At 43.6% G+C, this 27,609-nt stretch overlaps 1 protein-coding gene across 1 annotated transcript; it reads right to left on the bottom strand.

The window, feature by feature from the left end:
* Positions 1-8,222: 8,222 nt before the first annotated feature.
* On the bottom strand, positions 8,223-23,980 carry CCND1 (cyclin D1). Its single transcript, XM_075837960.1, has 5 exons — positions 23,538-23,980; positions 22,490-22,705; positions 21,739-21,898; positions 15,378-15,526; positions 8,223-11,998 (listed from the first exon to the last, which is right to left on the bottom strand). The coding sequence occupies exons 1-5, from the start codon at positions 23,727-23,729 to the stop codon at positions 11,840-11,842; spliced, it is 876 nt and encodes a 291-aa protein (XP_075694075.1). The 5' UTR covers positions 23,730-23,980; the 3' UTR covers positions 8,223-11,839.
* Between the last annotated feature and the right edge of the window lie 3,629 nt (positions 23,981-27,609).

Here is a 27,609-nt window from a genome sequence, read left to right as displayed (position 1 = left end):
GAGACGCACTGCTGACATTATAATAATGTATGGGGACGAGCAATTGGACTAACGACCGCTCGTCCCCATCCATAGCTCCTTGTGACAGGAGCCAAAATCGGCCGGCGTAATAGGGCCTTTAGTGGATGGTGGTCACATGACCCTCTTTCTTCTGATAAGGGTCCCAAAAGTTAGATATGCCATATATGTTTAAGATAAGAATTCCCATTTAAGGAAAAGGCCACATAACAATCTGTTTCCCGCAAGTTTTCACTTAAAGGGACTTTTCTGGAAGTTTTAGGGGGTTTTCCCCAGCAGAATGGGGTGAGGTTAACAAATGTCCCCAGATTTGGGATTCAAATGTTAGTAAGCATGATAGTGTCGGCTGGTGAGGCCTGCAAATGTGCGATATCATGACAGGTACGTGGTAGAGCCTTGGATTGTACAGCAAGCACTTGGATAAAGTAATAATCGAGTGGTGTCTTATTGTCATCATGGCCGAGCCCTGAGCAGGGATCCTGTATACAGCGCATGGAAGCCATACGACCCTATAGTATCGAGCTGAACGGCCTCCGTGTGCTACCCTAATGGCTTCGTACTAAGGGCAGATTCAGACGAACGTTGCGTTTTTGCGCGCGCAAACAACGCAGCGTTTTGCGCGCGCAAAAACCACTTGACAGCTGCGTGTGTCATCCGTGTATAATGCGCGGCTGCGTGATTTTCGCGCAGCCGCCATCATAGAGATGAGGCTAGTCGACGCCCGTCACTGTCCAAGGTGCTGAAAGAGCTAACTGATCGGCAGTAACTCTTTCAGCACCCTCGACAGTGAATGCCGAACACAATATCGAGAAACCTGTTAAAAAAAAAAGAAAAAGTTCGTACTTACCGAGAACTTCCCTCCCGGCCGTTGCCTTGGTGACGCATCCTTGGTGACGCGCCTCTCTTGACATCGGGCCCCACCTCCCTGGATGACGCGGCAGTCCATGTGACCGCTGCAGCCTGTGCTTGGCCTGTGATTGGCTGCAGCTGTCACTTGGACTGAATTGTCATCCCGGGAGGTCAGACTGGAGGAAGACGCCGGGAGTTATCGGTAAGTCAGAACTTCGTTTTTTTTTTTACACGTTCATGTATATTGGGATCGGAAGTCACTGTCCAGGGTGCTGAACCAGTTTAACTCTTTCAGCACCCTGGACAGTGACTATCTCCTGACGTCGCGTACCGGAAATTTTTTTGCCGAGTTCGGCCGAACCCGGTGAAGTTCGGTTCGGTTGTCCGGGTTCGCTCATCTCAAAAGACACTCCGTTTGGATGTTTGGAAACAGAAAAGCACGTGGTGCTTTTCTGTTTACATTCATCCTTTTGACAGCTGGTGTGCTGTTTCAGTCGGTTCGCACGGAAGTGCTTCCGTGCGACCTGCGTGGTTTTCATGCACCCATTGACTTCAATGGGTGCGTGATGCGCGAAATACGCGGAGATATTGAGCATGTCGCGCTTTTTGCGCAGCTGACAAACGCTGCACAAAAAGCACGGACTGTCTGTACTGCCCCATAGACTTGTATTGGTCTGTGCGTGGCGCGTGAAAACCACACGGCCCGCACGGACCCAATACACGTTCGTGTGAATCCCCCCTTACAGATTAGGGTTGCCATCAGGCCTGTAGACCATCGGACCAGTAGGTATCTACACTGAGAGGTCGGTGCAGTTAAAAAAATTCACCAGCAATAGCACAAGTCAGTAATTTCTATATAAGAAAGTGCTTGCATAGTCAGATTATTTGCTATTTGGATTAGATACTCCACATTTACCAGACCATCCTAGGAACGTCAGCAGCGTCAGGACTAGGTCAAGTGCGGGATTGGCGCAGTCAGGCCTGCCAATCACTGAGAGTCAAGAGCGGAGGTCGAAAGGGAAGGAGGAAACTAACTGAGTTACATTGAGTCAATGGGGTTAATATCTTAATAGATTTACGCCAGTTTTGTAACGTAAAAAAGTTGCACATTTTTGCGCTAATATTTGCAGATTTTTTCGAAAGTGCCATGGGCTTAGCCAAAGGGGGCAGACCCTCCACCGCAACAATAGGTGTATCATAAATGACTACAGAAACTGGCGTAAGTTCTGGCACAAATCTACGCCTGCTCATAGCTAGGCGTAGATTTGCATTTCTGTTGCACGGACAGCCAAAGATGTATCAAATATATTAAGAGTTAGCAATTTGAGGCACAAGGACCCCCCCTCAACAGCCCACACAAAACCTTGATACTTACCACTCACCCTATCTAATGTTTAGCCTAATGTGCTGCCTTATGAAGCGCCATGTTTTGTTTTGTTTTGTTTGTTTTCTTTCCTTTTTAAAAGTATCTATGCAGATGTAGAACATTTTATTTTTGCCTCTCCGAGGCGTCGAAGTGTGCCGAAATTATGAGCCTTTTTAGAAAAATATGGAAAAATAATTGTAAAAAAATCCCCAAAATGGATAAATAACTAAAATGTAGTTCCAGATACTTACCAGCAGAGGGAGTATGTCACCAGTAAACACTTTCCTTTATTCCGCATGCACCTGCTTAGTAACAGCTGCAAAATTCCGCCTCCTAAATAACAGTGACCCAGCACCAGCCAAGTATGAACATTATGTCAGCAGATATTTCATTGAAGTAACTTGTGTGTCCTTGTTATGTAACGGATCTACACTTTATTTACAGAGTTGGTCAACTTATTATTTTTCACTTAAGGGGGTTTAGCAGACCCTAAAGACAAACCCCAACAGCCTCAAAAAGGGTAAAAATAGCAAACTGTACTTATCAGAGACGTGGTTCTCCGTCACATCTTGTTTGAGATGGATAGTAAGATATTAAATGGATTTATAGATAATAGATAGAAAAACATGAGATGGATATTAGATAAATATGATATAGATATGACATTGATCAATATATATTGTTATGATGAGTGATAGATATGAAATAGATAGATATATAGATATGAGAGAGGTGAGAGATAGATATATATATATATATATATATATATATATATATATATATATATATATATATATATATGAGATATGTCGATATTAGATAGATGGATAGATAGATAGATAGATAGATAGATAGATAGATAGATAGATAGATAGATAGATAGATAGATAGATAGATAGATAGATAGATAGATGATAGATAGATAGATAGATAGATAGATAGATAGATAGATAGATAGATAGATATGAGATAGATAGATAGATAGATAGATAGATAGATAGATAGATAGATAGATAGATAGATAGATAGATATGAGATTGATAGATAGATAGATATGAGATAGATAGATAGATAGATAGATAGATAGATAGATAGATAGATAGATAGATAGATAGATAGATAGATAGATAGATAGATATGGGATAGATAGATATGGGATAGATAGATATGGGATAGATAGATAGATAGATAGATAGATAGATATGGGATAGATAGATAGATAGATAGATAGATAGATAGATAGATAGATAGATAGATAGATAGATAGATAGATAGATAGATAGATAGATAGATAGATAGACATATGAGAGATAGATAGATAGATAGATAGATAGATAGATAGATAGATAGATAGATAGATAGATAGATAGATAGATAGATAGATAGAATAATCTTTATTTTTATAGCTTCATACATAGATAAAGAATGGGGAGGGGGATAAGGGGGCACTTACTAAATCTAGAGGTCTCTATGTCAAATCAAATTAGCAATCAAGAAGAAGAACTGGAGCTTTCGCTGCTTTGTCATAGAAATCAAATACTTCTCTACAAGTTTCAGGTTTGTGCAGCGTCCGAGCCAGCACTGATTTGCAGCTGCACGTTCCAGCAGCACAGCTGTCCCAGGAGCTGCATTCATACCCCACATGTTTCTGTCAGTGAGCCCCTAATAACATGGATGCTGCGTAGAAATGCGCATTCATCCTGTGCGGCGGTCGGACAAGAATCCTCCCAAAGGAAGCTTCCGCACAGCTGTCAGGTCTTGGCGGATAATTCACTTATTAGACTGGGGGGGGGGGGGGGTGTTGCCTGTTGCATCAAAAGTTTCCAAAGTTAGATATCTTTAGGATCTGCACCCCACAATGCATGCACACTTTAACTACTACAACTCCTATTAAAATAAAGATCTACCTTTGAGGCTCCATTATCATGATACTCCATTTCTGATTAACATTGAATATATAATTAGCATAGGTGAAATCTATTATTATTCAGTTGATGTTACTCTTTACTGAGAAGAGACAATGTCCTATTTGGAAACTATCAGCAAGCAGGCTATATAAAGTTGACATATACTATTATTCTTATTATGTGTTTCTAGTACTTTGAGTGCACAGGGGTGTATTGTTGTAAATGAGCTGCGGGTCCATTAGGACCTCCTACAACCCTGCTCAAAAACACATAAATATCCATGATCGAAGTATTGTGTATTGATATTGCACCCATGGCAAAATAGTAGTGCCAGCAGTACCCATAATAGTGTACCCGGCATATAGTAGTATTTATAACATAGTTCCAATCACATAGCTGTGCATAGTACATGTTCTATCTTTCCACGGATCGGAGAGTAGTGTCTGTTTTTACTGACCCGATTCATCCACTGAAGTGAATGGGTCAGTGAAAACTGTAGGGTGCCATTCGGATGCCGTGAAAAACGGCCCTAACAGGAACTCACGTGAGCAGCCAATCAGCTATCACTTCCTGTGACAATCCCTACAGTTGGGGATCAGCACTCAATAAGTTAGGTCTGGCACAAATGATCCCAGACATGTGGACTGACTCTGGCAACTTTTCACCTTCTAGCCGTGGTCCTCATATATAATTGTACATGGAGAATTAAATGGGACACTGACCAATATCACAGTCCTGTATATTTACCTCAGTTTTTTATGCTCTTTTAGAAAGACTCCTACTCTTTACATGACCTTATTGGCTATGTACACCTTTGAAATCTTGTTATATATATATATATATATATATATATATATATATATAAAAATAAATAAATAAAACAATAAATAAATAAAACAATGTCTATCAGTGTGTTTGGTGCAACTTTCTAAATACTTTTAAATTGAAAAAAAATTAACTTTTTGAGATACAGCTGCTTTGTATCCTGTATATAGAGCAGCTGTATCGTGCGCTGAGACCTGAATCCGTCTCAGCGCTAGATACAGGGTTCAGTGACAGTGGGTCGGATCCACCTGTTAGGCTCCCTTCACATCTGCGTCGGGACTCCGTTCATGGGTTCCTTCGGACCTTTCCGTCAGGGGAACCCATGAACGGAATCCAAACCGGAAACCATAGTTTTCAGTTTGCATTACCATTGATTTCAATGGTAATGCTTCGGTTGCTAATAATTTACGTTTGTCTCCGCTCCGTAAAGGTTTCTGTTTTTTTGGCAGGATCAATAGCTTTCTCGACTGCACTATTGATTTTGTTAAAAAAACGGAAACCTTACGGAACGGAGACAAACGGAAATTATTAGCATTTGAAATCAATGGTAATGCAAACTGAAAACTATGGTTTCCGTTCATGGGTTCCCCTGACAGTAAGGTATGACGGAACACCAATGCTAATGTGAATGAAGCCTTATCAATCACATCTAAGTTTTGAACTTAGATGTGATCAATAGCAGCTCGATCCAGTGTGTCAAAAGATTTTAAAGGTGTACAAAGCCTTTAAGTTATTTAAAAGGTTTCCATCCTCACCCCTTTCACCCACACAGTTAATCTGACTGGACTTCCTTGGATACGTTAGAGGATCGGTGCGAGCATAGGGAATATAGCAATGGCAGAGAAAAATATCTTCACATCGCTGTATTCCCCTATGCAGGTACCTGCATCTGTATGTATCTAGGGAGGCCAGTCAGCTCACCTTCAGCTATTGGGCCGAAGAATAAGCGCTTGTCCACACGTAATGGAACTGCTGCAGAAAATTTCAGCAATTCCGTTGACAGTAGCAGACATTCCGTTGTGGAAAAAACGCACCATTTCATGCGTTTTTTACTGCAGAAAATGGTGCGTATTTTGCGGCATTTTTCTCAATGTTATGAGATGGTGACCTCTCCTCTGAAAATCGCAGCAATTCAGTCCACTTTCCGACATGCTGCGGTACGAAAAATAACAAACGCAGGTAAATTTTGGGTCAGAATTTTTACGCAGCGCGTGGATAAGATTTGTTGAGTCTCATCCACTTTGCTGCTACCGTATTCTGCTGCGTATTTTACGTCCGCAATTCTTGACGGAAAATATGCAGCAATTACGCTACGTGTGGACAAGCCCTGACAACCCCTTTGAAAAAATATTTATATTGACTAATGGAAAAATGGTCGCTAGTTGGCATCACATCTCCCCATGTACACGACCCATTATAAGTCAATTGGGTCTGTTGAGCACCATTGGTATCCGTCGGATCCAGTACTGCGTCGAGGTTTCCATTATATACCGAAACCAATTTTTTTTTACCTAAATCCCCCTAATTAATTTTGTTTTCAACGTACCAAATAGCTTGTGTAAGGGTACTGCATTTAAAGGGGGTCTCTCATCACAGACATCTCTTGTCGCGATAAGACTACAGCTTTCCTAACCTGGACAAAACTCCATCTGACTTACAGTGACATTTTGGATAAAAGCTAAAAATCCAGCTTTTACCCAGAGTGGAGGCGCCCCCACTACCCCTTACCCTGGCCGCGCCCTGCAAGAAGACCCCTAAAGACCTCAGAATCAGCTTGAAACAGGTAAGTGACATTTCAGGGAAGCCTCCACTCAATCTGGATTATTTTGCTTTTGGTGGAGTGCCACTTTAAATCTTACCAAAAAGTTAAAAAAAATTGGTTCCATAACTCCACAGCAGCTGAATTACTGTACAAAGAATTTTCCACTGACTTATTTCATTCTGTGCTGTATCAGCAAATAACAGCACAAATCACTCACCACTGCCCACTCAATATGAGGAGAACCATTTTCCCCCCTAACTATGTGGCTATGTTAGCTGGGGAAGAACACGGCTTGGGTAATGCCGCCCTGTTCTTAGCTTGGCAGCTAGTTAAGATGACAAAGTGCCCAAAAATTACCAGCTGAGCCCATCAAATATCAGGTCAGATCGTGGAGGAAGAGACTCAGCACGCAAAAAATGTTGAAATACATAAACATAAAACTTTTTACCGATTTGTGATGTACTATTATACTAGGATGGGGCCAGATAATACAGAATCCGGCATGGTTACCATAACAATTTAGTAGCCAAGTGGTTTTCCAAAGAAGCCAGAAAAGATGTCCACCCACTGAGATCAATGACTACTAAAAACATTTCCATGGTAAAGTTTATTTTTGCATGGATAGTTCTCCTGCCCATCTAGGAACTGTGCATCCGAGTGACAACCCCTTTGGGCACCATTTTGTGGTGGCCATGAAAGAGACACTTTTTAGGTTCGGATCTTGGATTTGTGTTGTAGAGAAGAAACTACAGCTTCGATCCTAATAGCCCTCCCTGACCTGCCCCCACTCATGGTGCCAATTTAAAGAGTTTGTCTGGTTTAGAACCAATTTTCAAACACCGTATTAGGGCTTCTGAGTTACTAGAAACGTCCCTCCTGTTCAGGACCCTCATCTATTAGCCAGAGTGGAGAGCAGCTGTAAAGAGTATTTTTCTCTTTGGAGGACCCAACATGTCCATGCATTACACAGAGAACCCATTGCTTCCAATAAGAACTGTGTAATGCTTTATTTCCCCTGTGGTGGTGCTAAAGGGGAATTGAACCCCTGCAGTTTGGTTCCCTCTTAGATTACAGCTGATCGCTGGGATTTCTAGCAGCAAGACACAGATTATTATCTCAGTAATCTTCTAACAAAGAGATTTTCCAAATTGGACTACCCCTTTAATGAGCAATTTTGGGTGCAATTGCTTCTTAAAATGTATCTTCTGACATATCATTGAGCCGGGTCCTGAGACCTCTGCGATTGATAGCATAAAGTGGCTGTGATGCCCTTCCGAGCTCTCTGCTCCTTTAACTCATAGATTGGGCTGTGGGTTGAGTTTAACGGGACTACCACGAAAATATTCCAGTCCCTTCGTCCTAGCAATTGCTGAGGACCAATGCTATCTTCTGACAGGTCTTTATGACATATCAGAAGACAGGTAGTCCTATATCAGAGCTCTCTGGTATTTTCACCTTACAATGTAAAGAAAAAAATCAAGAAGACAGAAGAAAATGTTTTTGAATGGTTTATTCCTAGTCTTTAGTTTGTATCATTTTTTTTTTTTTATTCAACTTAACAGTAATGTAATACACAACGGTCTGTTGGTGACAATGTGCGTTTCAGACCGACCATGAACAGGATGCACAAGGATGACTGATTGGCTAATTAACAGTAAAAAAAAAAGATCTATTAGAACATGAACCAATAGACTTTGGCCTTATAGGAGTTACAATAGGTGAGAACAAAAGTCGTTCACATGCTGCCCCAGCAAATTAAACAAAAACACAAAAACAAAAAATTACCGGGACGTTATTATCACATTTGGTCCAGGAAAGAAAACGTTTTCGATCATACGGACAGTAGAGTTTTTGAGGTAAACGGTAAATTAAAAACAAAAATATTCATGGAATTTTGGATAGAATGTGCCACGTACCCGTGGACCCTGACAGAAGAAACTACAAAATTCAATGAATCCATAATTATTTTTGTCAATTATTACTCCCTACCAATTTGGATTTGGTTTAGCAGCATGCAGAATCCAGCTGAGCTTTTCTTATTTTCCATGTAAGAGCATTAGCTGGTTTGCGGTGATATTGTGAGACGTTGGTGCCACATTCGGCACTGAGCACCTTCCATCCAATCCAGACCACGGTACCTATTCTACTGACATTTCCACGCAACAAACTTCATCTACAAAAACAAGGTATCATTTTCAGTGGTATCAAATGTAAAAAAACCATTCTATGAACAACCCAACCTTGGTTATTTCGAGAAGAGGTGCAACATGGGACAGTTCCCATATTGGGCTTGTCCAACTCTCTTTACTGTAGTCGTCTGGCTTCAAGTTCCAGCCTGTTGACCCACATCATCTAAAAAGTCCATAGGCCCACAATGGTAAATCCCAAAATTCTTCAAAACTATAAAGATAACTTGACCTTGGTTCCATAGTCCCAACCATGCCCCAAGGTTACAAGAACAATGGCAGGGGGTGTAGGCCTCAATGTTGCACCTCAACCAACAAACAATTAACGGCCCAAACCAAAGTCAAGGCAGTTGAACCGACTTTTCATACACATCCCAATACAAATAGGAATTCTCTAGGAAAGTCTGAAATATGTAAAAACTCCAAACTAAAGACCAATAATGATAATTCCGGACCCAGTACGAACACAGTTCCAACATAGGCCGTACAGATACCAGGGTTCAATAAAACCCGGACGTGACAACAATGAGACATGAGGTATTGTGAAACAAGAACTTTTTTTTTCTTTTTGGAATTGAGCAGTAATCACATTTAAGTAAAAACTGATACATAAAAAAAAAAAATCAAAAACAAAACATGGAAGTCGACAATATAATTTTCTATGAGAAAATTAAATTCTGGGAAATGGCAGTATAAGACATTACATAACAAAAAGGACTACAACATAATAGCAGCAAAATAAAACATGACATAGATACAGAAAAGCACTGTTTTTTTAACTTTTCAAACCATGCTGGGAGTTTAAATCCATAGCAGCTTTATTAAAACTGGAGAAATCCTCCTTTTTCATATTTTTTCCATTTTTTTTCCTTATTTTTTTCTTTTTCTTTTTTTTAACTATCAACACCATAAGGGCATTTTCTCACATGCACAGCTCATCAATACATTCTCCTCCGAAGTCAACCGCTTCCCTTCAAAACAATTCTTATTTTTATAAAACAAAAAGGTTCAGAGGTTCAATGTGCAAATTTTTGTATATTTTTGTGTCTTTTAGCGAAGAACAAAAAGTGGTGGGGGGGGGGGTAAGGGGAGGAGAATTTGAGACAACTAATTTCAAGTACACAATCTCCATAATGCAGTGCTGTGTGTAGTGACATTGAATCGTCAATGTCCGTGGAACCCTTATTTTTGTTATGGCCGCAGGGGATGGGACCCACAAAAAATATTTAAAGGGGAAATTGCATTTTTTTTTTTTTTTTTTTTACAGGTGATACTGGCCTTGTGAGGATCTCTTGCAATAAATATTTACTTAAGCCTTAGCGATAAATTATATAGTTTAGTGTTGAAAAAAAAAAAAGAGAACAAAAACTTCTTTAACATAAACATGTGGTAAAGCCTTATCTCTAACTTGCCCTTATTCAAACATAAAACTGAACACAGCAGATACTTTAGCATGGCTAGGGGAGGATAAAACAAATCCACGTACTGCTGTGTCCACGTAAATTATTCTAACCACATTTTCTAATACCTGGGTAGGTAACCGGTGGCTCCCAAACTTGTAAAGAGGCGGTACTCATCACAGACACCTAACAATGGCAGCCGTTTTGTGGATTGAACTTGACATACATGACAATACAGCCTAGTCACAGGTCAAAAATGAACCCCATTGCCTCTTTAATACGGCAACGGCCCACAAAATAGCCACCGATTCAACGAAAGCACCTGAAACGGAGCACAACTCCCAGAATACTCTGAGCCACAGAACTCCCCCTTGCCCAGTTGAGCTTAATAGTAGTAATCACTTGCTTTGCCGTTCAGTTCAAATGCCGATTCCAAACCATTCCATTTTTTGTTGATTCCCACATATAACATATTCGCTAAAACTTAAAGGACCCAAAGTGCTTTGAAATGGAATGGTTTTAGAATAGAACACAAACAAAATTGGTCTGTGGATTGATTCCCGTCATTTTCAGGCTTGGGTAAGAAGTTGAGGGTGAGGGGTGATGCCAGTTTTTGAATTTTTTTGTTTTTGTTTTTTTTTTTGTTTTGTTTTTTTATCACAGAGGCAGCTACAAAAAAATACCAAAGATTATAAAAATATAATATATTACCATCACTATCTCTTAATAATAGAGTAAAATAGAGGGCGGTAAACTAAGCCTTGAGACGTTGTAAAAACTGGCATCCTACAAGCCGTAGGCACAGGCAATCCACAGCCATACATAATGATTAACATATAGTAATGCACTATACTAACATATACTATGGTATGGGTTACATTAACCATTTATAAAGTGAAGAGGATATAAAACTAAAAAAAAAAAAGAGGTAAAAAATAATATAAAGAAAGAATATAAAGTGACTACATGCCATAGCAAGCAGAGTATAGAGACGCCGAGGCCGCAAAAAAAGCAATAGGTGGTTTAGGAAAAACAGAATTATTCAAAAAATTCTAACTAAAAACCTCTTCTACATTAAAAATGGCTGTTTACACATAAGGAACCAAATTTTAGTACCTCCCCTGGAGACATTTGTCTTGTGTTAATGTCTATTCTTACAACATACAGACATAAACATTTTTAATATAAAACTAGCTGATTATTGTCTTATAAAAATTCTCTTATTTTTCTAGCACAAACCCAACGTTGGTTTATGCGAATACTATTTTCTCTTTTTGTTTTTTTTTGTAAGAGATTTTTTTTGGGGGGGGGGGGGGGTATTATTTTAGATCACAGGTTTATATATATATATATAAAAAAAAAAAAAAAGGAATAATTTGTCCCCAAGATATATGTCCATAGGATTGGCTCTTTTAATGAGGATTATGGGAGAAGTTCATTCTCAAGACACGTATCCACACCTCACGTTCCGTAGCAAAGATACCAAAAAGTTCATATTTTTGTTGCTTTTCTTTTATCATTGGTTATCAGATGTTCACATCTCTGACATCGGTTGGGGTGCAGGAAAGGTCTGTTTCATCTATCACGGACTTTGTGTCTGATGAGATATTGATCTGTTGGGATGCGTGGCGCAAACTGGACTCTAGGAGCAACTCGATCTGTTCTTGGCAAGCCCGTAAACAGTCCTAGAAGGGGAAAGAGGAAAGGGAAATCTATTAGGATCCATTCTCACGTCACATTACTACAAATTGTATGGCACAAATGGCGACTGGCTAAAGCACTCCTGAGAGGTGTTCTCTGTTTTTGTTATAAATAAAGTTTATTGAAAAAAAAAAAACAATATATGCTCATACTTTGTAATTCGGTCCTAGATTTCGAGGACCTTGGCTAAACAAAAACGCATGTAAAATAAGGTATGAGTATGTAAAAAGGTATAAGGTATAAGTAAAAAGTGATCTCTGCCCACACACATCCAGAGGGCGCAGTCTGTGACGCTGCGGCCCCTGAACTTTGTAACCAAATCAGTCCAGGGCCTATATCACAAATAGTCCTCATCCCGGTAAACTTTACGTGTCAAAAACCTGGAGAACCCCTTTGAATGTGTTCTCATGGATGTTATAAATAAAGTTTATTGAACAGAGAACTGTGTGAACACATCCTGTGAATTTTTCAATAAACTTTATTTAAAGCAGGTCCAATGTACATCAGAATGTAATACTTGAGCTTAAAGGTGGTCATACACATTACACCAAACTCGGCCGATTATATAATGTGTATGGGGGCCACCCGGCGACCCTGTTATTCATTTATAAACAATGGTGACCAATTTAAAGGGAACCTACTAATATTATTTCTTCTAAGATACAAACAATATGAACAATTTGGACATTTTCCTAATATACTTGATAAGGCTCCGTTCCTCTGTTCCTCCACACACATTTATTTTCCTGTTATTACCACTAGGGGGCCCATTTGTATGCAGATGTGGTGATCTGAATAGGAGCCACAGACAGATTGCCCCCTAGTGGTAAAAGATCCAAAGAATTTACGCTGCTGCTTTCTTGCTACAAATGCAATGGTAGGTGGGCCGCAAAGGGCAGACATTTTTGGGGACTCAAATTAAAGCACACTACGACTTAGCCTGAACTAGCTGATACCAGGGAACAATAGATTTATTGTCACGTGACTTAGAATTTGGGTGTATTTGACTTTATCTCCAGGACACTAAACTTGTTTGCAGTTATCCAGTGTAACCAGCGCCCTGGTTGCTCGTACACGGGGCAATGACCTTCTTACCACGCTGGCCTAATAAACGTATCCGAGCCGCCTGGTGACGTGTGTGCAGTCCCTCGGCTATGAGAAATCTGTGGTCAGATGGAAATTGCTTGAGGCAGGGAAACAACGGGGGCACTTACTTTCTGCCAAAAAATGTTCTGCTTCACTACTCAGATTTTCACTGCCCACAATGTGCTCAACCCTAAACCTTCTCTAGATTAATTACACGATTGAAAACGAACTGGCCCTGCCTAATTACTTCTATGGCCGGAACTTTCTATGCCAATAACGGCACCGGAGATCAAGCTGAAAAGTCAGGACACAGACAGGAAAGATAGAAAATGGTCCGGGATTGTTTAGGGTGGTTAATGTGGCGGCCATATTGTCCGTCCATGTGGTAGTAAACGAGGCAGCGCTGAGGCCTGTGGCGTGACTCATAACCCGGCCATCTAATTTGAGAACTGCTTCAGCTCATACTTCAGGTGGCGGGGAGGATATTTTTAACAAATGCCCTATAAGCAGTTCACAGATGGGTCTAAATGATGTTTACCGAGGACAGGTAACGATAACGTGGAGTAAATGTGGAAAAACTACTTCACTTCTCAGAAAGCAGAAGCAGATTCTGTTGTTTTCCAACTCAAATGCTTATTGATGAGCGGCCGTCAATGTGTGGGGGTTGTTATTGATTAACTCCGGGTTTGCCCTTTGCTGCCAGTATATATAACGACCGTCGTCTGATCGCCGCGGGTTAAGCACCACATAAATTGTACCTAAGACCATATAGTCCATGTGGGTGCTATGGGGCCCTTAACGAGAATCTGTCACCTCCCCATATATGTGCAGCATGTAATGGGGAGGGCTGCACAAACCCTGGGGCACTTTACATTTTTTTTTCTACCCTCCTCCGTTATTTAGATATCAGTTCCTTTATATTTGGCGCCCGATATTTAAATAACCCCCTGAACTGTCAATGGGGCGTGTAATGGTAAGTGGGCGTGTTACATGGCTGTGACACTGTCCAATCAGCTACAGATAGTATCACAGCAAGAGCCGGAGAGAGGAGAGCTTGTGCGCACGCTCTCACTCCTCAGCTCTCGACAGACAAGGACAAGACGGATCTCTAGCGAGAGAGATCACACAGTCTCGTACTTGTCTGCCGAACTAGCAGGGGGGGGTGTCACTGCTACAGTCAGTGTAAGAGGTGGAGAGTGGAGAGCGCGCACGCTCTCACTCTTCAGCTCTCGGCAGACAAGGACAAGACTGTGATCTCTCGCGAGAGATCAGTCTTGTCCTTGTCTGCCGGGAGCTGAAGAGAACGCGCGCGCGCACACGCTCTCCTCTCTCCGGCTCTTGCTATGGCACTGTCCGTAGCTGAATGGACAGTGCCACGGCCATGATACACGCCCCATTGCCATTACACACCCCATTGGCAGTTCAGAGGGTTATTTAAATATTGTGCGCCAACTATAACGGCACCGATATCTAAATAACGGAGGAGGGTAGAAAAAAAATGTAAAGTGCCCCACGCTTTGTGCAGCCCTCCCCATTACAGGCGGCACTCAGCCGCACATATATGGGGAGGTGACAGGTTCTCTTTAAAGAGGGGGTGGTCCAGCCCTGGGAAATGACCCAAGGGTCATGGAAAGGGCATGAAGGGGAAACAGACACCAAACCCTTCTGGGGAGCCCATTCTGATCTTTGCTATGGGATCAAATCTTTTGGCAGATGTTAAACCCCTGACGTCTCAGGAGAAGCAAGGTTAAGTCAGGTGAGGTTTTAACCTGTTTGTTTCCCAATAGATAAGCGGTACCATAAGTGTCTGGCAGCCGCTGATCTTTATAATGTTCAAAAACAACATGCCGTGTAGGTCCACGAGAGAGTTGGGGGTGATACTGTCTATGGTCAGGAATAGAGAAGACACTAGAAGATGATCCAACTTCTTGGCCTCTTCATATGGGTCACTGACTTTCAGCCCTTTTCTGAGCCTCCTGGTCTTTTAAACCGCTGAAGTGCGTCATTTACAAGACCAAAGGGCACGTGTCAGAGGGCAGGACTCTGCCAATCCATCAAAATGCCAGCCACTGTAATCTAAATGAGCTCATTACCATGGGAGGTCCCGAGCTCCATGTCAGCCAGCAGGGAATAAGATGCGATACCATGTCCAGTATGGCCGCCCTAAGGTCACCTCCTTCTATACAGACATGTCGGAGGAGGAGACGATCCCCATCAATAGCCCTCGTTCTGGTGCCGCCATTTCCCTTTGGTGCTGCCCAGTTGAGTGTTACTTACCGGGTCGCATTTGATGACTTGTGCTAAGAATAGGGTGAGGCGTTGAGAAGAGAAGATGTTGTCTGTGTTCCCCAAATTTAGACCCTGTATGGCGGCTGCTACACTCCCGGCTGCTATCATGGATGGGGGGTTGGATATAAACTTTACATCTGCAGCAAAAAAAAAAAAGACATAAGGATTAGTTAAGCAGTTGCAAAATCTTAATGAGTCTCCCAGGACTAGAAAAAAAGTTGTGTTTTTTCTTCTTCCAGAAACAGCGCCACCCTTGTCTATGGGCTGAGTCGGGTATTGCAGCTTAACCTCATTTTCTTTAATGGTTATGAGCTGCAATACTAGACGCAGTCTATGGACAAGAGTGGCGTTGTTTCTGTAAAAAAAAAGTAGGCCCTTTTTTACTAATCCCGTTCAACCCCTTTAATTTTATTCAACTATATGCACTCTGCTGGCCACCTCAGTCATCGACACCAATGATAGGAATTATAACGGCGGTAAACACTGACACAATTTCTTTCAATATGGTTTCTTAAAGACCCAAAGGTGCCCGTTTGAAGAACCTTAGGCAGATGTCAAATTGTCTCCTAATAGTTTAATACAGCAGTGTTCTCACGGGCTTGTCCCCTGATGGTGCCCCCTGCTCTGGGTACAGTACAAGTCATGTAACACAATCAAGTCACTTTTGCACAAAAGAATTCACTCTGTGCGGCTTTTCAAAGTGACCTGGTAACGCTCTCCCCTCTGCCGGGCACATTACAGCCGCCGCTTCCAGGATTAAGGGCCTGGATTGTTTCTGGGCTTCCCAAAGTGACAGCAAGCAGTTAGTAATAAATATCTGGACGCTTTCACAAACCGGCAATTGCCTATTCCAACCGAGATCACACCTTTAGAAATCCTTTGTGATCGTCGAGCTGCCAGTCACCGGCCCGTCATCCATCAGGACAACAGAGGCTCAATGAAATGTGCCAGAGCTAAGTGCCCGGGGTCCCGACACAGGCGACACTCGGCTCCATTCTGCTGCGACACAATGGTGCCAGGACACTGGGCCCCCGTCCAAGCTGCATTGCTGTAGGTCTATACAAAGCCGGTCTCGTGTTTCCTGAAGAGGCCGGACTGCCCCATTCAGCGGCCGCGCCATTCTCTCGGGAATAATCCACGTTTTTAAAGCCTTTTTCCCTCGCTTTTCCGTACTAGAAAGCTTTTTCCTTCGGTTTAAGGCCAGCAAGTTGCTTAACCATTCACGAGAAAATCCGGTTTAGCCAAAGAGCTTACAATCTAATTTCCTTACCGCCGACACAATCCTATCAGGACCCACCTAGCTAGGAACCAATTATCCTTGCCATGCAAACAGACTGGGAACACACCAGCAACATTCAGATGGATCAGAACTCATGCCCCCCATGGAGATAAGCGGCATCATTGGCTCCCAATAGGGCTTCATTCATCCAGCTCCCCTTGGGTTATCTTATCCTCTATCACAGGAAGCAATGATCATGTAAATACACACTTCCTCCTGAACACGCTCTGCGGATCACACGGCCCCGGGACGTTCAGAACAGCTTTGGGGGGTGCGCAGTTGAAAGGCCCATCCAGTGCTGAATTGTTTGCAAAGTCATTTCTAAAGTTTGTTTTAGGAACCTGCTCTGAAAGATGAAGTGTTGACACAAAGCACCGGCAGCTCTTTCTCCATGTTATGTTCTGTTTATTTACTGTTCCTTTAAGTCCTTTGATAAAATAATGAACTGCTGGCTTCAATAATCACAGAGGGCCGATCACCTAGAAAGAGTGGGGGAGGGTAACCCTTTTGAGGACTAGACCACCGCCAATGCCATTCATAAAATATACAGGTCACATTTTGATTACACGTATCGGCATTTGGCATAAGTGGAATTAAAATGTGTGACATCTAAAAAGTCCGTGCACCATCTGAGAAGTTCATGCACCATTTAAGGCTTCGTTCACATCTGCGTTGGGGTTCCGTTCATGGGTTCCGTCTGACCTTTGCCATGAACGGAATTCCAAACTGAAACAAACAGAAACCATAGGTTTTCATTTGCATCCATTGATTTCAACGGTGACGGATCCGGTGCAACTGGTTTCCGTTTGTCCCCGTTGTGTAAAAGTTCCGTTGTTTTGACGGAATCAATACCGTAGTCGACTGCGCTAATCATTCCATCAAAACAACGGAACCCTTACACAACCGGGACAAACAGAAACCAGTTGCACCGGATCCGTCACCATTGAAATCAATGGATGCAAACGGAAGATGTGAACGCAGCCTAAGAAGCTCACGCACCATCTAAGGCCCCATGCACACGAATGTGCTTTTGCGGCTGCAATTCCCCCAAAAATCCACGTGAGAATTGCGGCCCCATTCATTCCTATGGGGCCATGCACCCCACCGTGGTTTCCAGGCTCATAGGAAATAATGGACGCGGCCATGTGCACGGCCCGCGATTTGCGGGCGGCTTGCGGGTGACACTCCGCTGCCGGCCGACCCGAAAATCACGGCCGTGCACGTGGCTGCGGTCGTGTGATTGAGGCCTTAGAAGTCCAGGCATCATCTAAAAAGTTCATGCACCAGAAGCGAATGCCATAACACCCCTCCCTTTATATAATTAAAACTACGGGCGTGCCAACTAATTCATCGTAACGGCTGACAATACCCTGACAAATCAGCCCACCCATTCCTCTTCCTATTGTCCTGCAAGACATTTTCATCTTATGGATGAGATTGTATTTGTTTTTAGTTTGGACACCCCCTAGTTTACCCTAGTGGGGGGTCTTGGTACTGAGAGACACTATGAAATTCAGCTGAAATGAATGGGCATCTATTGTTTTCCTTGGATACCCCATGCCCAAGAGGCGTGCTGGACATCGTATCCTGTGCCTAATAGCTGAAGACTCTTAATATATTGAAAAAAAAACAAAAACGTAATAAATAAATGAAATACATCATTCAATATTCGGTATTTTTTCTCAATAAAAGTCCCGAGTTGAATGTGTATTTCACAGATCACTGCTCGGAGGGGTCCGCTACAAGCTATACGGGGTCTATACGGGGTCTATACTACAATCTTTAGCCCATAACTACTCCAGACAATACTTTTTTTTTTTCATTCAGGGGTGGAATAATCCGGGCAGAGACCTCTAATTTCAGCATATTAATCAAGGGGCCCCCAGCCCTGCAATTGGAGTGTGTCAGTATTGTCAGACTCCATTGCTTCATCTCGCGCTATTGAACGCTCAGGAACAAGAGAGAAGCGGTGAGATGAATTGAACCTGACACGGGCACAAAAGAGAAGGGGCCCCCACACATCCCCGGGAGCCTATCTGAGACTTCATCCAAAAAGAATAAACAAGTTCAGCGTTGATAAAGAAAAGAGTGCCAGCCACCATGAAGGGACACAAAGCAGCGTCCAGGCTGTGCAGCGCTAAGGGAGGGGGCCCGATCCCATTTTTTGTGAGTAACCCCCCCCATCCGTCTGAGAGCCATGAATGAAAATCCTTTCATGCAGCCAAATCAAACTTGAGGACATCAATCATGGCAAGAAGAGGCAACAGGCGGGAACTGGCCCCATAACTCAATGTGAAGGTGTCCGCGCAAGTCTGTGTGTGCTGCGCGCTGCTTCCCGCGCCTGTTTATAGACAGCACGCGGGACACAATCACCGGCCCTTTATTATACAAGCCCGGGCCTCAATCAGAGGTTAAAGATTCAACATTTTAGTGGCACATGCCGAAAATAAAAACCATTCAACGCACAAGTCTGGTCTCCGCCTGAAATCCGTAATCACTTCTATGTACAGATAAATGGAGGGACTGATTTATACACACTGAGAACTTCATAAGAACAGATAGATAGATAGATAGATAGGAGATAGATATGAGATAGATAGATAGATAGATAGATAGATAGATAGATAGATAGATAGATATGAGATAGATAGATAGATAGATAGATAGATAGATAGATAGATAGATAGATAGATAGATAGATAGATAGATAGATAGATAGATAGATAGATAGATAGATAGATAGATATTAGATAGATAGATAGATATTAGATAGATAGATAGATAGATAGATAGATAGATAGATAGATAGATAGATAGATAGATAGATAGATAGATAGATAGATAGATAGATAGATAGGAGATAGATAGATAGATAGATAGATATTAGATAGATAGATAGATAGATATTAGATAGATAGATAGATAGATAGATAGATAGATAGATAGATAGATAGATAGATAGATAGATAGATAGATAGATAGATATTAGATAGATAGATATTAGATAGATAGATAGATAGATAGATAGATAGATAGATAGATAGATAGATAGATAGATAGATAGATAGATAGGAGATAGATAGATAGATAGATAGATAGATAGATAGATAGATAGATAGATAGATAGATAGATAGATATGGGATAGATAGATAGATAGATAGATAGATAGATAGGATATTCTCCATTTTACAGATCTCCCTCTACCACATACATTATTTCCTCTTTCACTTATCGGACCTCCGGCTCATTCACTCTCAGACATGATTATTCCGAACTGCTCAGCAATAAATCAACAACACAATGGAAAGAAAGACAATCTGCGGCCTCTCGATGTTCGAGCAACAACTTCACATGAAACTTACAATATATACAATTCTGAGGATATGAAAGTGACACCAAATCCAGATTGTAATGCATAATATAATGTCACACTCATCAAGCATCTCCCGCTGTGCAAAACTACAACTCCCAGCAGGCTGTCGGGGCCTATAGAAACCAGATTCAGCAGCTTCACCGGGGGAGAATGATGACGCCGCGTGCACCTTAATCCACAGGGAAACAGATCAAAGTACCGGAATCTTAGCGAGCGCCGACCTTTGAACCGCTTGTGCATTCAGCAGGTTCATTGGTCAGAGCTACACAAAACAGGTCACCCCGGCCGGGGACGGATAACAACGCGCTGCCCACAGTAGTGCGCTAGGCCAATGCCTTAGACAGCTGCAGCACTTAGGGGGTTAACCATAACATACATGATCCCAATTGCGGTTGGTTGGGCTCATCGGGTCCCGTCAGACCGTCTGCGACTGACGCGCATATTTGGCACCTATGGCCTATGGTCTCACTTAGAACGCCAAAGCGCGTTTTGAGACATTCCAAAGCGGGGGGGGGGGGGGGGAAGGGAGGGGGGCAGATGATTTGTGACCGGTTTGTCACTTCATCAGGACACAACAACCATGCGGCGCATCAATCATTAACGCACATAGGGTAAAGTAAAGGTTCCGAATGACACACATGGCACTGGAGGCGAAGAATGCCGATTATGCGGCTCACGTGCGATCAACCGCGACCCTAAATAGAGGTTACGTTTATCGTGTTGTGGGTAATAACATAGGAACGAGTTACACTGTATCAAGAGCCAAAGATCACTGGCAACATAGTATCCAATATAGCAACAGCCTCTGTATATATATATTATATATACACCGGCTACCCCCGCTCTTAAAGGGGCAGCTCGGTATATTAGGTAATTGCTTTCTAAGCAATTTCCCATGGTATAAGCAACAGATTTGCCATATTATGTAATCAGCAATGTCAGGCCTGCAATTATCTTCAGATCAAACAGTCAACACATGACTCAGTACGCGGTCTGAAACAACCCCCCACCCGAAACGCGCCTCTAGCATACGGCACAAAGCATTAGCTGTGCATCTAGCGGAGATGTCAGTGGCAGACGTCAGCAGTGGGTGTCAGTTTCACGAACACAGTTTGGAGTGTGCAACTGCGCGGAGTCTCAGCACTGACCATTAGCACACAATGATATGCTTGGCTGAACTGACAACTCGCAGTGACTGGGCCGTGAGCGTTACAATGCCGCTTATTTATCCAATACACAATGCGTGGCTTCCAGTTGGCAAAACAACAGTAGCGCAGCGCCGCTCGATGCCAATCAGATGCAATTAAACCAAGCAGCAGCACGTATATGAATAGATGTAGCACAGCTGAGTTTGTCATTAGGCACCACTTATAGAATCCTGTTTTTCACTGAGACCTAGTACATTCACGGTGCACAGATTCAGCTCTGCTACATCTGCAAATAATAAATTCCACTAAATCTTAGCTCAGAGGTTGTACGTGACTCTTTTTTTTTTTTTTTTCAACGTAAGGTATTTGCTTAAACTTACCTTTTACAGCACATTTTTTTTTTTTTACCCCCATAGTCAGTAATCCACAATATAACATGAGGGGTGTAAATGTGCAATGGGTTCTCTGAATTTACAGTAAGAGTGGGAATAGTAGGGTGAGCATCAGCAACAAGGGCATTTCCAGAACATGCCTTATAACACCCGTACCTGTAGCACAGAGAGCCACAAAAGTCTGGGCGTGTTTGCGGATGATCTGCTTGGTGTCGTCAGTCAGTGACATTTTGTCAAGAAAATGTTCAATAAAGTCATGAGGAGTCACAGAGGCCAAGTCCCACTTCAACTTGTTCAGTATTAACAGCTCCATAAACTGTAGGGAGAAAAGAAAGCGACAGAGACAAAAGGGATAAGAATCAGGTGCAAGATATGAACAAAAATATTGCAAAAATTCACATTGCCTATAGATAAAGCCGGTATATAGACGATGTATTTTGCCAAAAACAAAGACATGGTATCCGGCTATCAAAATCTGACAATAATAGATATCAAATGGATGAATTAGATGCGTATAATCTCCAGCTGCGGTGGAACTACAACTCCCAGTAGTTTTAGATTAGCTAGAATGGATTATTGAGTAGTAGTGCAGTTACAGCATTCATCCACTTGAGGGCGCCAAATCCTAAGCAAATGCCCCTGCATGTGGTAGAAGCGTGGTATATCAATGTTACATTGTTCCCCATTTCATAGGAAATTGCATTATACGCTACGAATTTGGGCTTTTTTATCTTTCCCAAACATTCCCAGTTTGCATGAGGCATTGTGACCAACCGCAAATTACCGCAGCGCTACGCTTTTTACTGGTGACCTAGAAAGTGTTTTCTATCACAAAATGCCCCATTTATTGCACAAAGGGCTGATAAACATACGTGCAGCCTGTTATATACAGTAAACAGGAAATTACCAGTAACTCCTCCGGCCTGATGGAATTATCTGTGTATATACAGAGCTTCTCTGCAGTTAAAGGGATGGTCTCCTTCATTTTGGATGCCAGAAACATGCACGTTGCCCCCAGCAGTTGTAATCTGTTCTTCTTTAATGGCTCCACAGAAAGGAATCTATCCAAATAGTTCATGGCCAGTGGGAAAACTTCTTCTTCACACTTTTGTTCCTCACAGACCTAAGGGAGACGAGTTAGTTGCATTGGTTAGAATGAGATCTTCTCATACACATGTGAAAAACACTATTCCGATGTAGCAGAGCTGAGCAATGCAGCAAGAATGAGTGTGTCATTTGGCACCACTTAAGAGAAACAGTTAAATGACAAAGTCAGCCCTGCTACATCCACACACACTATATATATATGTCACGACTTATTCTTTTACCGTCCAGTCTGATGCTATGACATAAAACAAGGGGTGAGAATATATCTTGGAATTAATGGATAGACGATAAACAAAATAAAAATAATAATATGCAAAAAAAACTTTTGCAGAACTTCTTCTATTGCTGGCAGTATTGCATGGGTTAATACAATGACTTTGGGAAGTTCTTGCTGCCCATCTCCTTCATTGCAGGGCCGGCAGCAGATTTGGGTTAAAGTTGTTGGAGGGTTCCTGGGGGGGGGGGGGGACAGGAATATAAAAAATGGAGACCTGGTTCTTCTGAGGAAGCCTAAACGTGGCAGCACCGGCCTTGTATACGTGTACACCAGAGAAGAAGGGCAGAAGGTGACCCCAGGGGCAGGCAGGCCTAGGGGCCCCATGAGGGGCCACCACAAAAACGTGCGCATGTTACTAAATGGGACTTTCATGAACCCACACAAAGTGCCTGGTCCCCCACGGGGCATCCAGCAAGAGGGCGATGACTTGGGAAACTCATGACCACCCACCCGGACCTCCAGAGAGGCTGAGACCCTGAATGAAGAGCGCTGGGTGGGCGGCTGCGGTCGGTAGGGGCTCCCTATGGTGGGACATGGAGTGGTGGGACCCATAGGAGATCCATGCACGAACCTCCAGCATCCATGTGGCCACGATCTTCCTCATGTTGGGCAGGATCTCCTTCTGCACGCACTTGAAGTAGTTGACGGACGGGCAGCAGTTCTCCTCGGCTTTCAGCATGGTCTGCAGCACCCGGTCAGTCAGGAGGTTCCGGTCCAGATGTGCTCTCCTGATAGTGTCCACCTCACAGCAAAGCAGCTCCATGGTGGTGACTGTGCCCGGCCTGTGAGTGACTGTGCCCGGCCTGGTGTGTGACTGTGCCCGGCCTGTGGGTGACTGTGCCCGGCCTGGTGTGTGACTGTGCCCGGCCTGGTGTCTGTGCCCCTTCCCTGCAAGAGCCTCTCAGCCCCGGATCACAGAATAGAAAGAATGAGAGAAAGAGGAGCAGGGGCCTGGCTGAGCTTAAACATGGCCCAGAGTCCTCCTCCTCCTCAACAATGATGATGCCTGGGGGAGGGAGGAGGAGGCAGCACCAGCCTAATACACATGTCCCCTGGTGGAGGCAAAGCATGTGCACCCATATACCGTCCATTATACACCCTGCTCTATATACTGCCCACTGTACACCCAGCTCTATATACTGCTCACTGTACACCCTGCTCTATATACTGTACACCCTGCTGTATATACTGCCCACTGTACACCCTGCTGTATATACTGCCCACTGTACACCCTGCTGTATATACTGCCCACTGTACACCCTGCTGTATATACTGCCCACTGTACACCCTGCTCTATATACTGCCCACTGTACACCCTGCTCTATATACTGCCCACTGTACACAATGCTCTATTTACTGCCCACTGTACACCCAGCTCTATATACTGCTCACTGTACACCCTGCTCTATATACTGTACACCCTGCTGTATATACTGTACACCCTGCTGTATATACTGCCCACTGTACACCCTGCTGTATATACTGCCCACTGTACACCCTGCTGTATATACTGCCCACTGTACACCCTGCTGTATATACTGCCCACTGTACACCCTGCTCTATATACTGCCCACTGTACACCCTGCTCTATATACTGCCCACTGTACACAATGCTCTATTTACTGCCCACTGTACACCCAGCTCTATATACTGCTCACTGTACACCCTGCTCTATATACTGTACACCCTGCTGTATATACTGCCCACTGTACACCCTGCTGTATATACTGCCCACTGTACACCCTGCTGTATATACTGCCCACTGTACACCCTGCTGTATATACTGCCCACTGTACACCCTGCTCTATATACTGCCCACTGTACACCCTGCTGTATATACTGCCCACTGTACACCCTGCTGTATATACTGCCCACTGTACACCCTGCTGTATATACTGTGCACCCTGCTGTATATACTGTGCACCCTGCTGTATATACTGCCCACTGTACACCCTGCTGTATATACTGCCCACTGTACACCCTGCTCTATATACTGCCCACTGTACACCCTGCTCTATATACTGCCCACTGTACACCCTGCTGTATATACTGCCCACTGTACACCCTGCTGTATATACTGTGCACCCTGCTGTATATACTGCCCACTGTGCACCCTGCTGTATATAATGCCCACTGTACACCCTTCTGTATATACTGCCCACTGTACACCCTGCTGTATATACTGTGCACCCTGCTGTATATACTGCCCATTGTACACCCTGCTGTATATACTGTGCACCCTGCTGTATATACTGTGCACCCTGCTGTATATACTGCCCACTTTACACCCTGCTGTATATACTGCCCACTGTACACCCTGCTGTATATACTGTACACCCTGCTGTATATACTGCCCACTGTACACCCTGCCTGTATACACTGCACAATGTGCACCCTGCCTGTATATACTGCCCACTGTACACCCTGCTCTATATACTGCCCACTGTACACTCTGCTCTATATACTGCCCACTGTACACCCAGCTCTATATACTGCTCACTGTACACCCTGCTCTATATACTGCCCACTGTACACCCTGCTGTATATCCTGCCCACTGTACACCCTGCTGTATATACTGCCCACTGTACACCCTGCTCTATATACTGCCCACTGTACACCCTGCCTGTATATACTGCCCACTGTACACCCTGCCTGTATACACTGCCCACTGTACACCCTGCTCTATATACTGCCCACTGTACACCCTGCCTGTATACACTGCACATTGTGCACCCTGCCTGTATACACTGCACATTGTGCACCCTGCCTGTATACACTGCACATTGTGCACCCTGCCTGTATACACTGCACATTGTGCACCCTGCCTGTATATACTGCACATTGTGCACCCTGCCTGTATACACTGCACATTGTGCACCCTGCCTGTATACACTGCACATTGTGCACCCTGCCTGTATATACTGCACATTGTGCACCCTGCTTGTATATACTGCACATTGTGCACCCTGCCTGTATATACTGCACATTGTGCACCCTGCCTGTATACACTGCACATTGTGCACCCTGCCTGTATATACTGCACATTGTGCACCCTGCCTGTATACACTGCACATTGTGCACCCTGCCTGTATACACTGCACATTGTGCACCCTGCCTGTATACACTGCACATTGTGCACCCTGCCTGTATATACTGCACATTGTGCACCCTGCCTGTATATACTGCACATTGTGCACCCTGCCTGTATACACTGCACATTGTGCACCCTGCCTGTATACACTGCACATTGTGCACCCTGCCTGTATACACTGCACATTGTTCACCCTGCCTGTATACACTGCACATTGTGCACCCTGCCTGTATATACTGCACATTGTGCACCCTGCCTGTATACATTGCACATTGTGCACCCTGCCTGTATATACTGCACATTGTGCACCCTGCCTGTATATACTGCACATTGTGCACCCTGCCTGTATATACTGCACATTGTGCACCCTGCCTGTATATACTGCACATTGTGCACCCTGCCTGTATACACTGCCCACTGTACACCATGCCTGTATATACTGCACATTGTGCACCCTGCCTGTATATACTGCACATTGTGCACCCTGCCTGTATATACTGCACATTGTGCACCCTGCCTGTATATACTGCACATTGTGCACCCTGCCTGTATATACTGCACATTGTGCACCCTGCCTGTATACACTGCACATTGTGCACCCTGCCTGTATACACTGCACATTGTGCACCCTGCCTGTATACACTGCACATTGTGCACCCTGCCTGTATATACTGCACATTGTGCACCCTGCCTGTATATACTGCACATTGTGCACCCTGCCTGTATACACTGCACATTGTGCACCCTGCCTGTATACACTGCACATTGTGCACCCTGCCTGTATACACTGCACATTGTTCACCCTGCCTGTATACACTGCACATTGTGCACCCTGCCTGTATATACTGCACATTGTGCACCCTGCCTGTATACATTGCACATTGTGCACCCTGCCTGTATATACTGCACATTGTGCACCCTGCCTGTATATACTGCACATTGTGCACCCTGCCTGTATATACTGCACATTGTGCACCCTGCCTGTATATACTGCACATTGTGCACCCTGCCTGTATACACTGCACATTGTGCACCCTGCCTGTACACACTGCACATTGTGCACCCTGCCTGTATACACTGCCCACTGTACACCATGCCTGTATATACTGCACATTGTGCACCCTGCCTGTATATACTGCACATTGTGCACCCTGCCTGTATATACTGCACATTGTGCACCCTGCCTGTATATACTGCACATTGTGCACCCTGCCTGTATATACTGCACATTGTGCACCCTGCCTGTATATACTGCACATTGTTCACCCTGCCTGTATACACTGCACATTGTGCACCCTGCCTGTATATACTGCACATTGTGCACCCTGCCTGTATACACTGCACATTGTGCACCCTGCCTGTATACACTGCACATTGTGCACCCTGCCTGTACACACTGCACATTGTGCACCCTGCCTGTATATACTGCACATTGTGCACCCTGCCTGTATATACTGCACATTGTGCACCCTGCCTGTATATACTGCACATTGTGCACCCTGCCTGTATACACTGCACATTGTTCACCCTGCCTGTATACACTGCACATTG

Source organism: Rhinoderma darwinii, chromosome 9, assembly GCF_050947455.1.
Source record: "Rhinoderma darwinii isolate aRhiDar2 chromosome 9, aRhiDar2.hap1, whole genome shotgun sequence".
NCBI lineage: Eukaryota > Metazoa > Chordata > Amphibia > Anura > Rhinodermatidae > Rhinoderma > Rhinoderma darwinii.
The sequence above is the reverse complement of the archived record's forward strand: the minus strand, read 5'-3'. Positions and strand labels throughout refer to the sequence as shown.

Coding starts and splice junctions, on each gene's coding strand:
- CCND1 (XM_075837960.1), bottom strand. CDS start 23,729: ATGGAGCTGCTTTGCTGTGAGGTGGACACTATCAGGAGAGCACATCTG. Junction 22,706..23,537: donor TGGCCACATGGATGCTGGAG/GTTCGTGCATGG, acceptor CGTCTCCCTTAG/GTCTGTGAGGAACAAAAGTG. Junction 11,999..15,377: donor AAGTCATCAAATGCGACCCG/GTAAGTAACACT, acceptor TTCCCCTTCTAG/GACTGTTTACGGGCTTGCCA.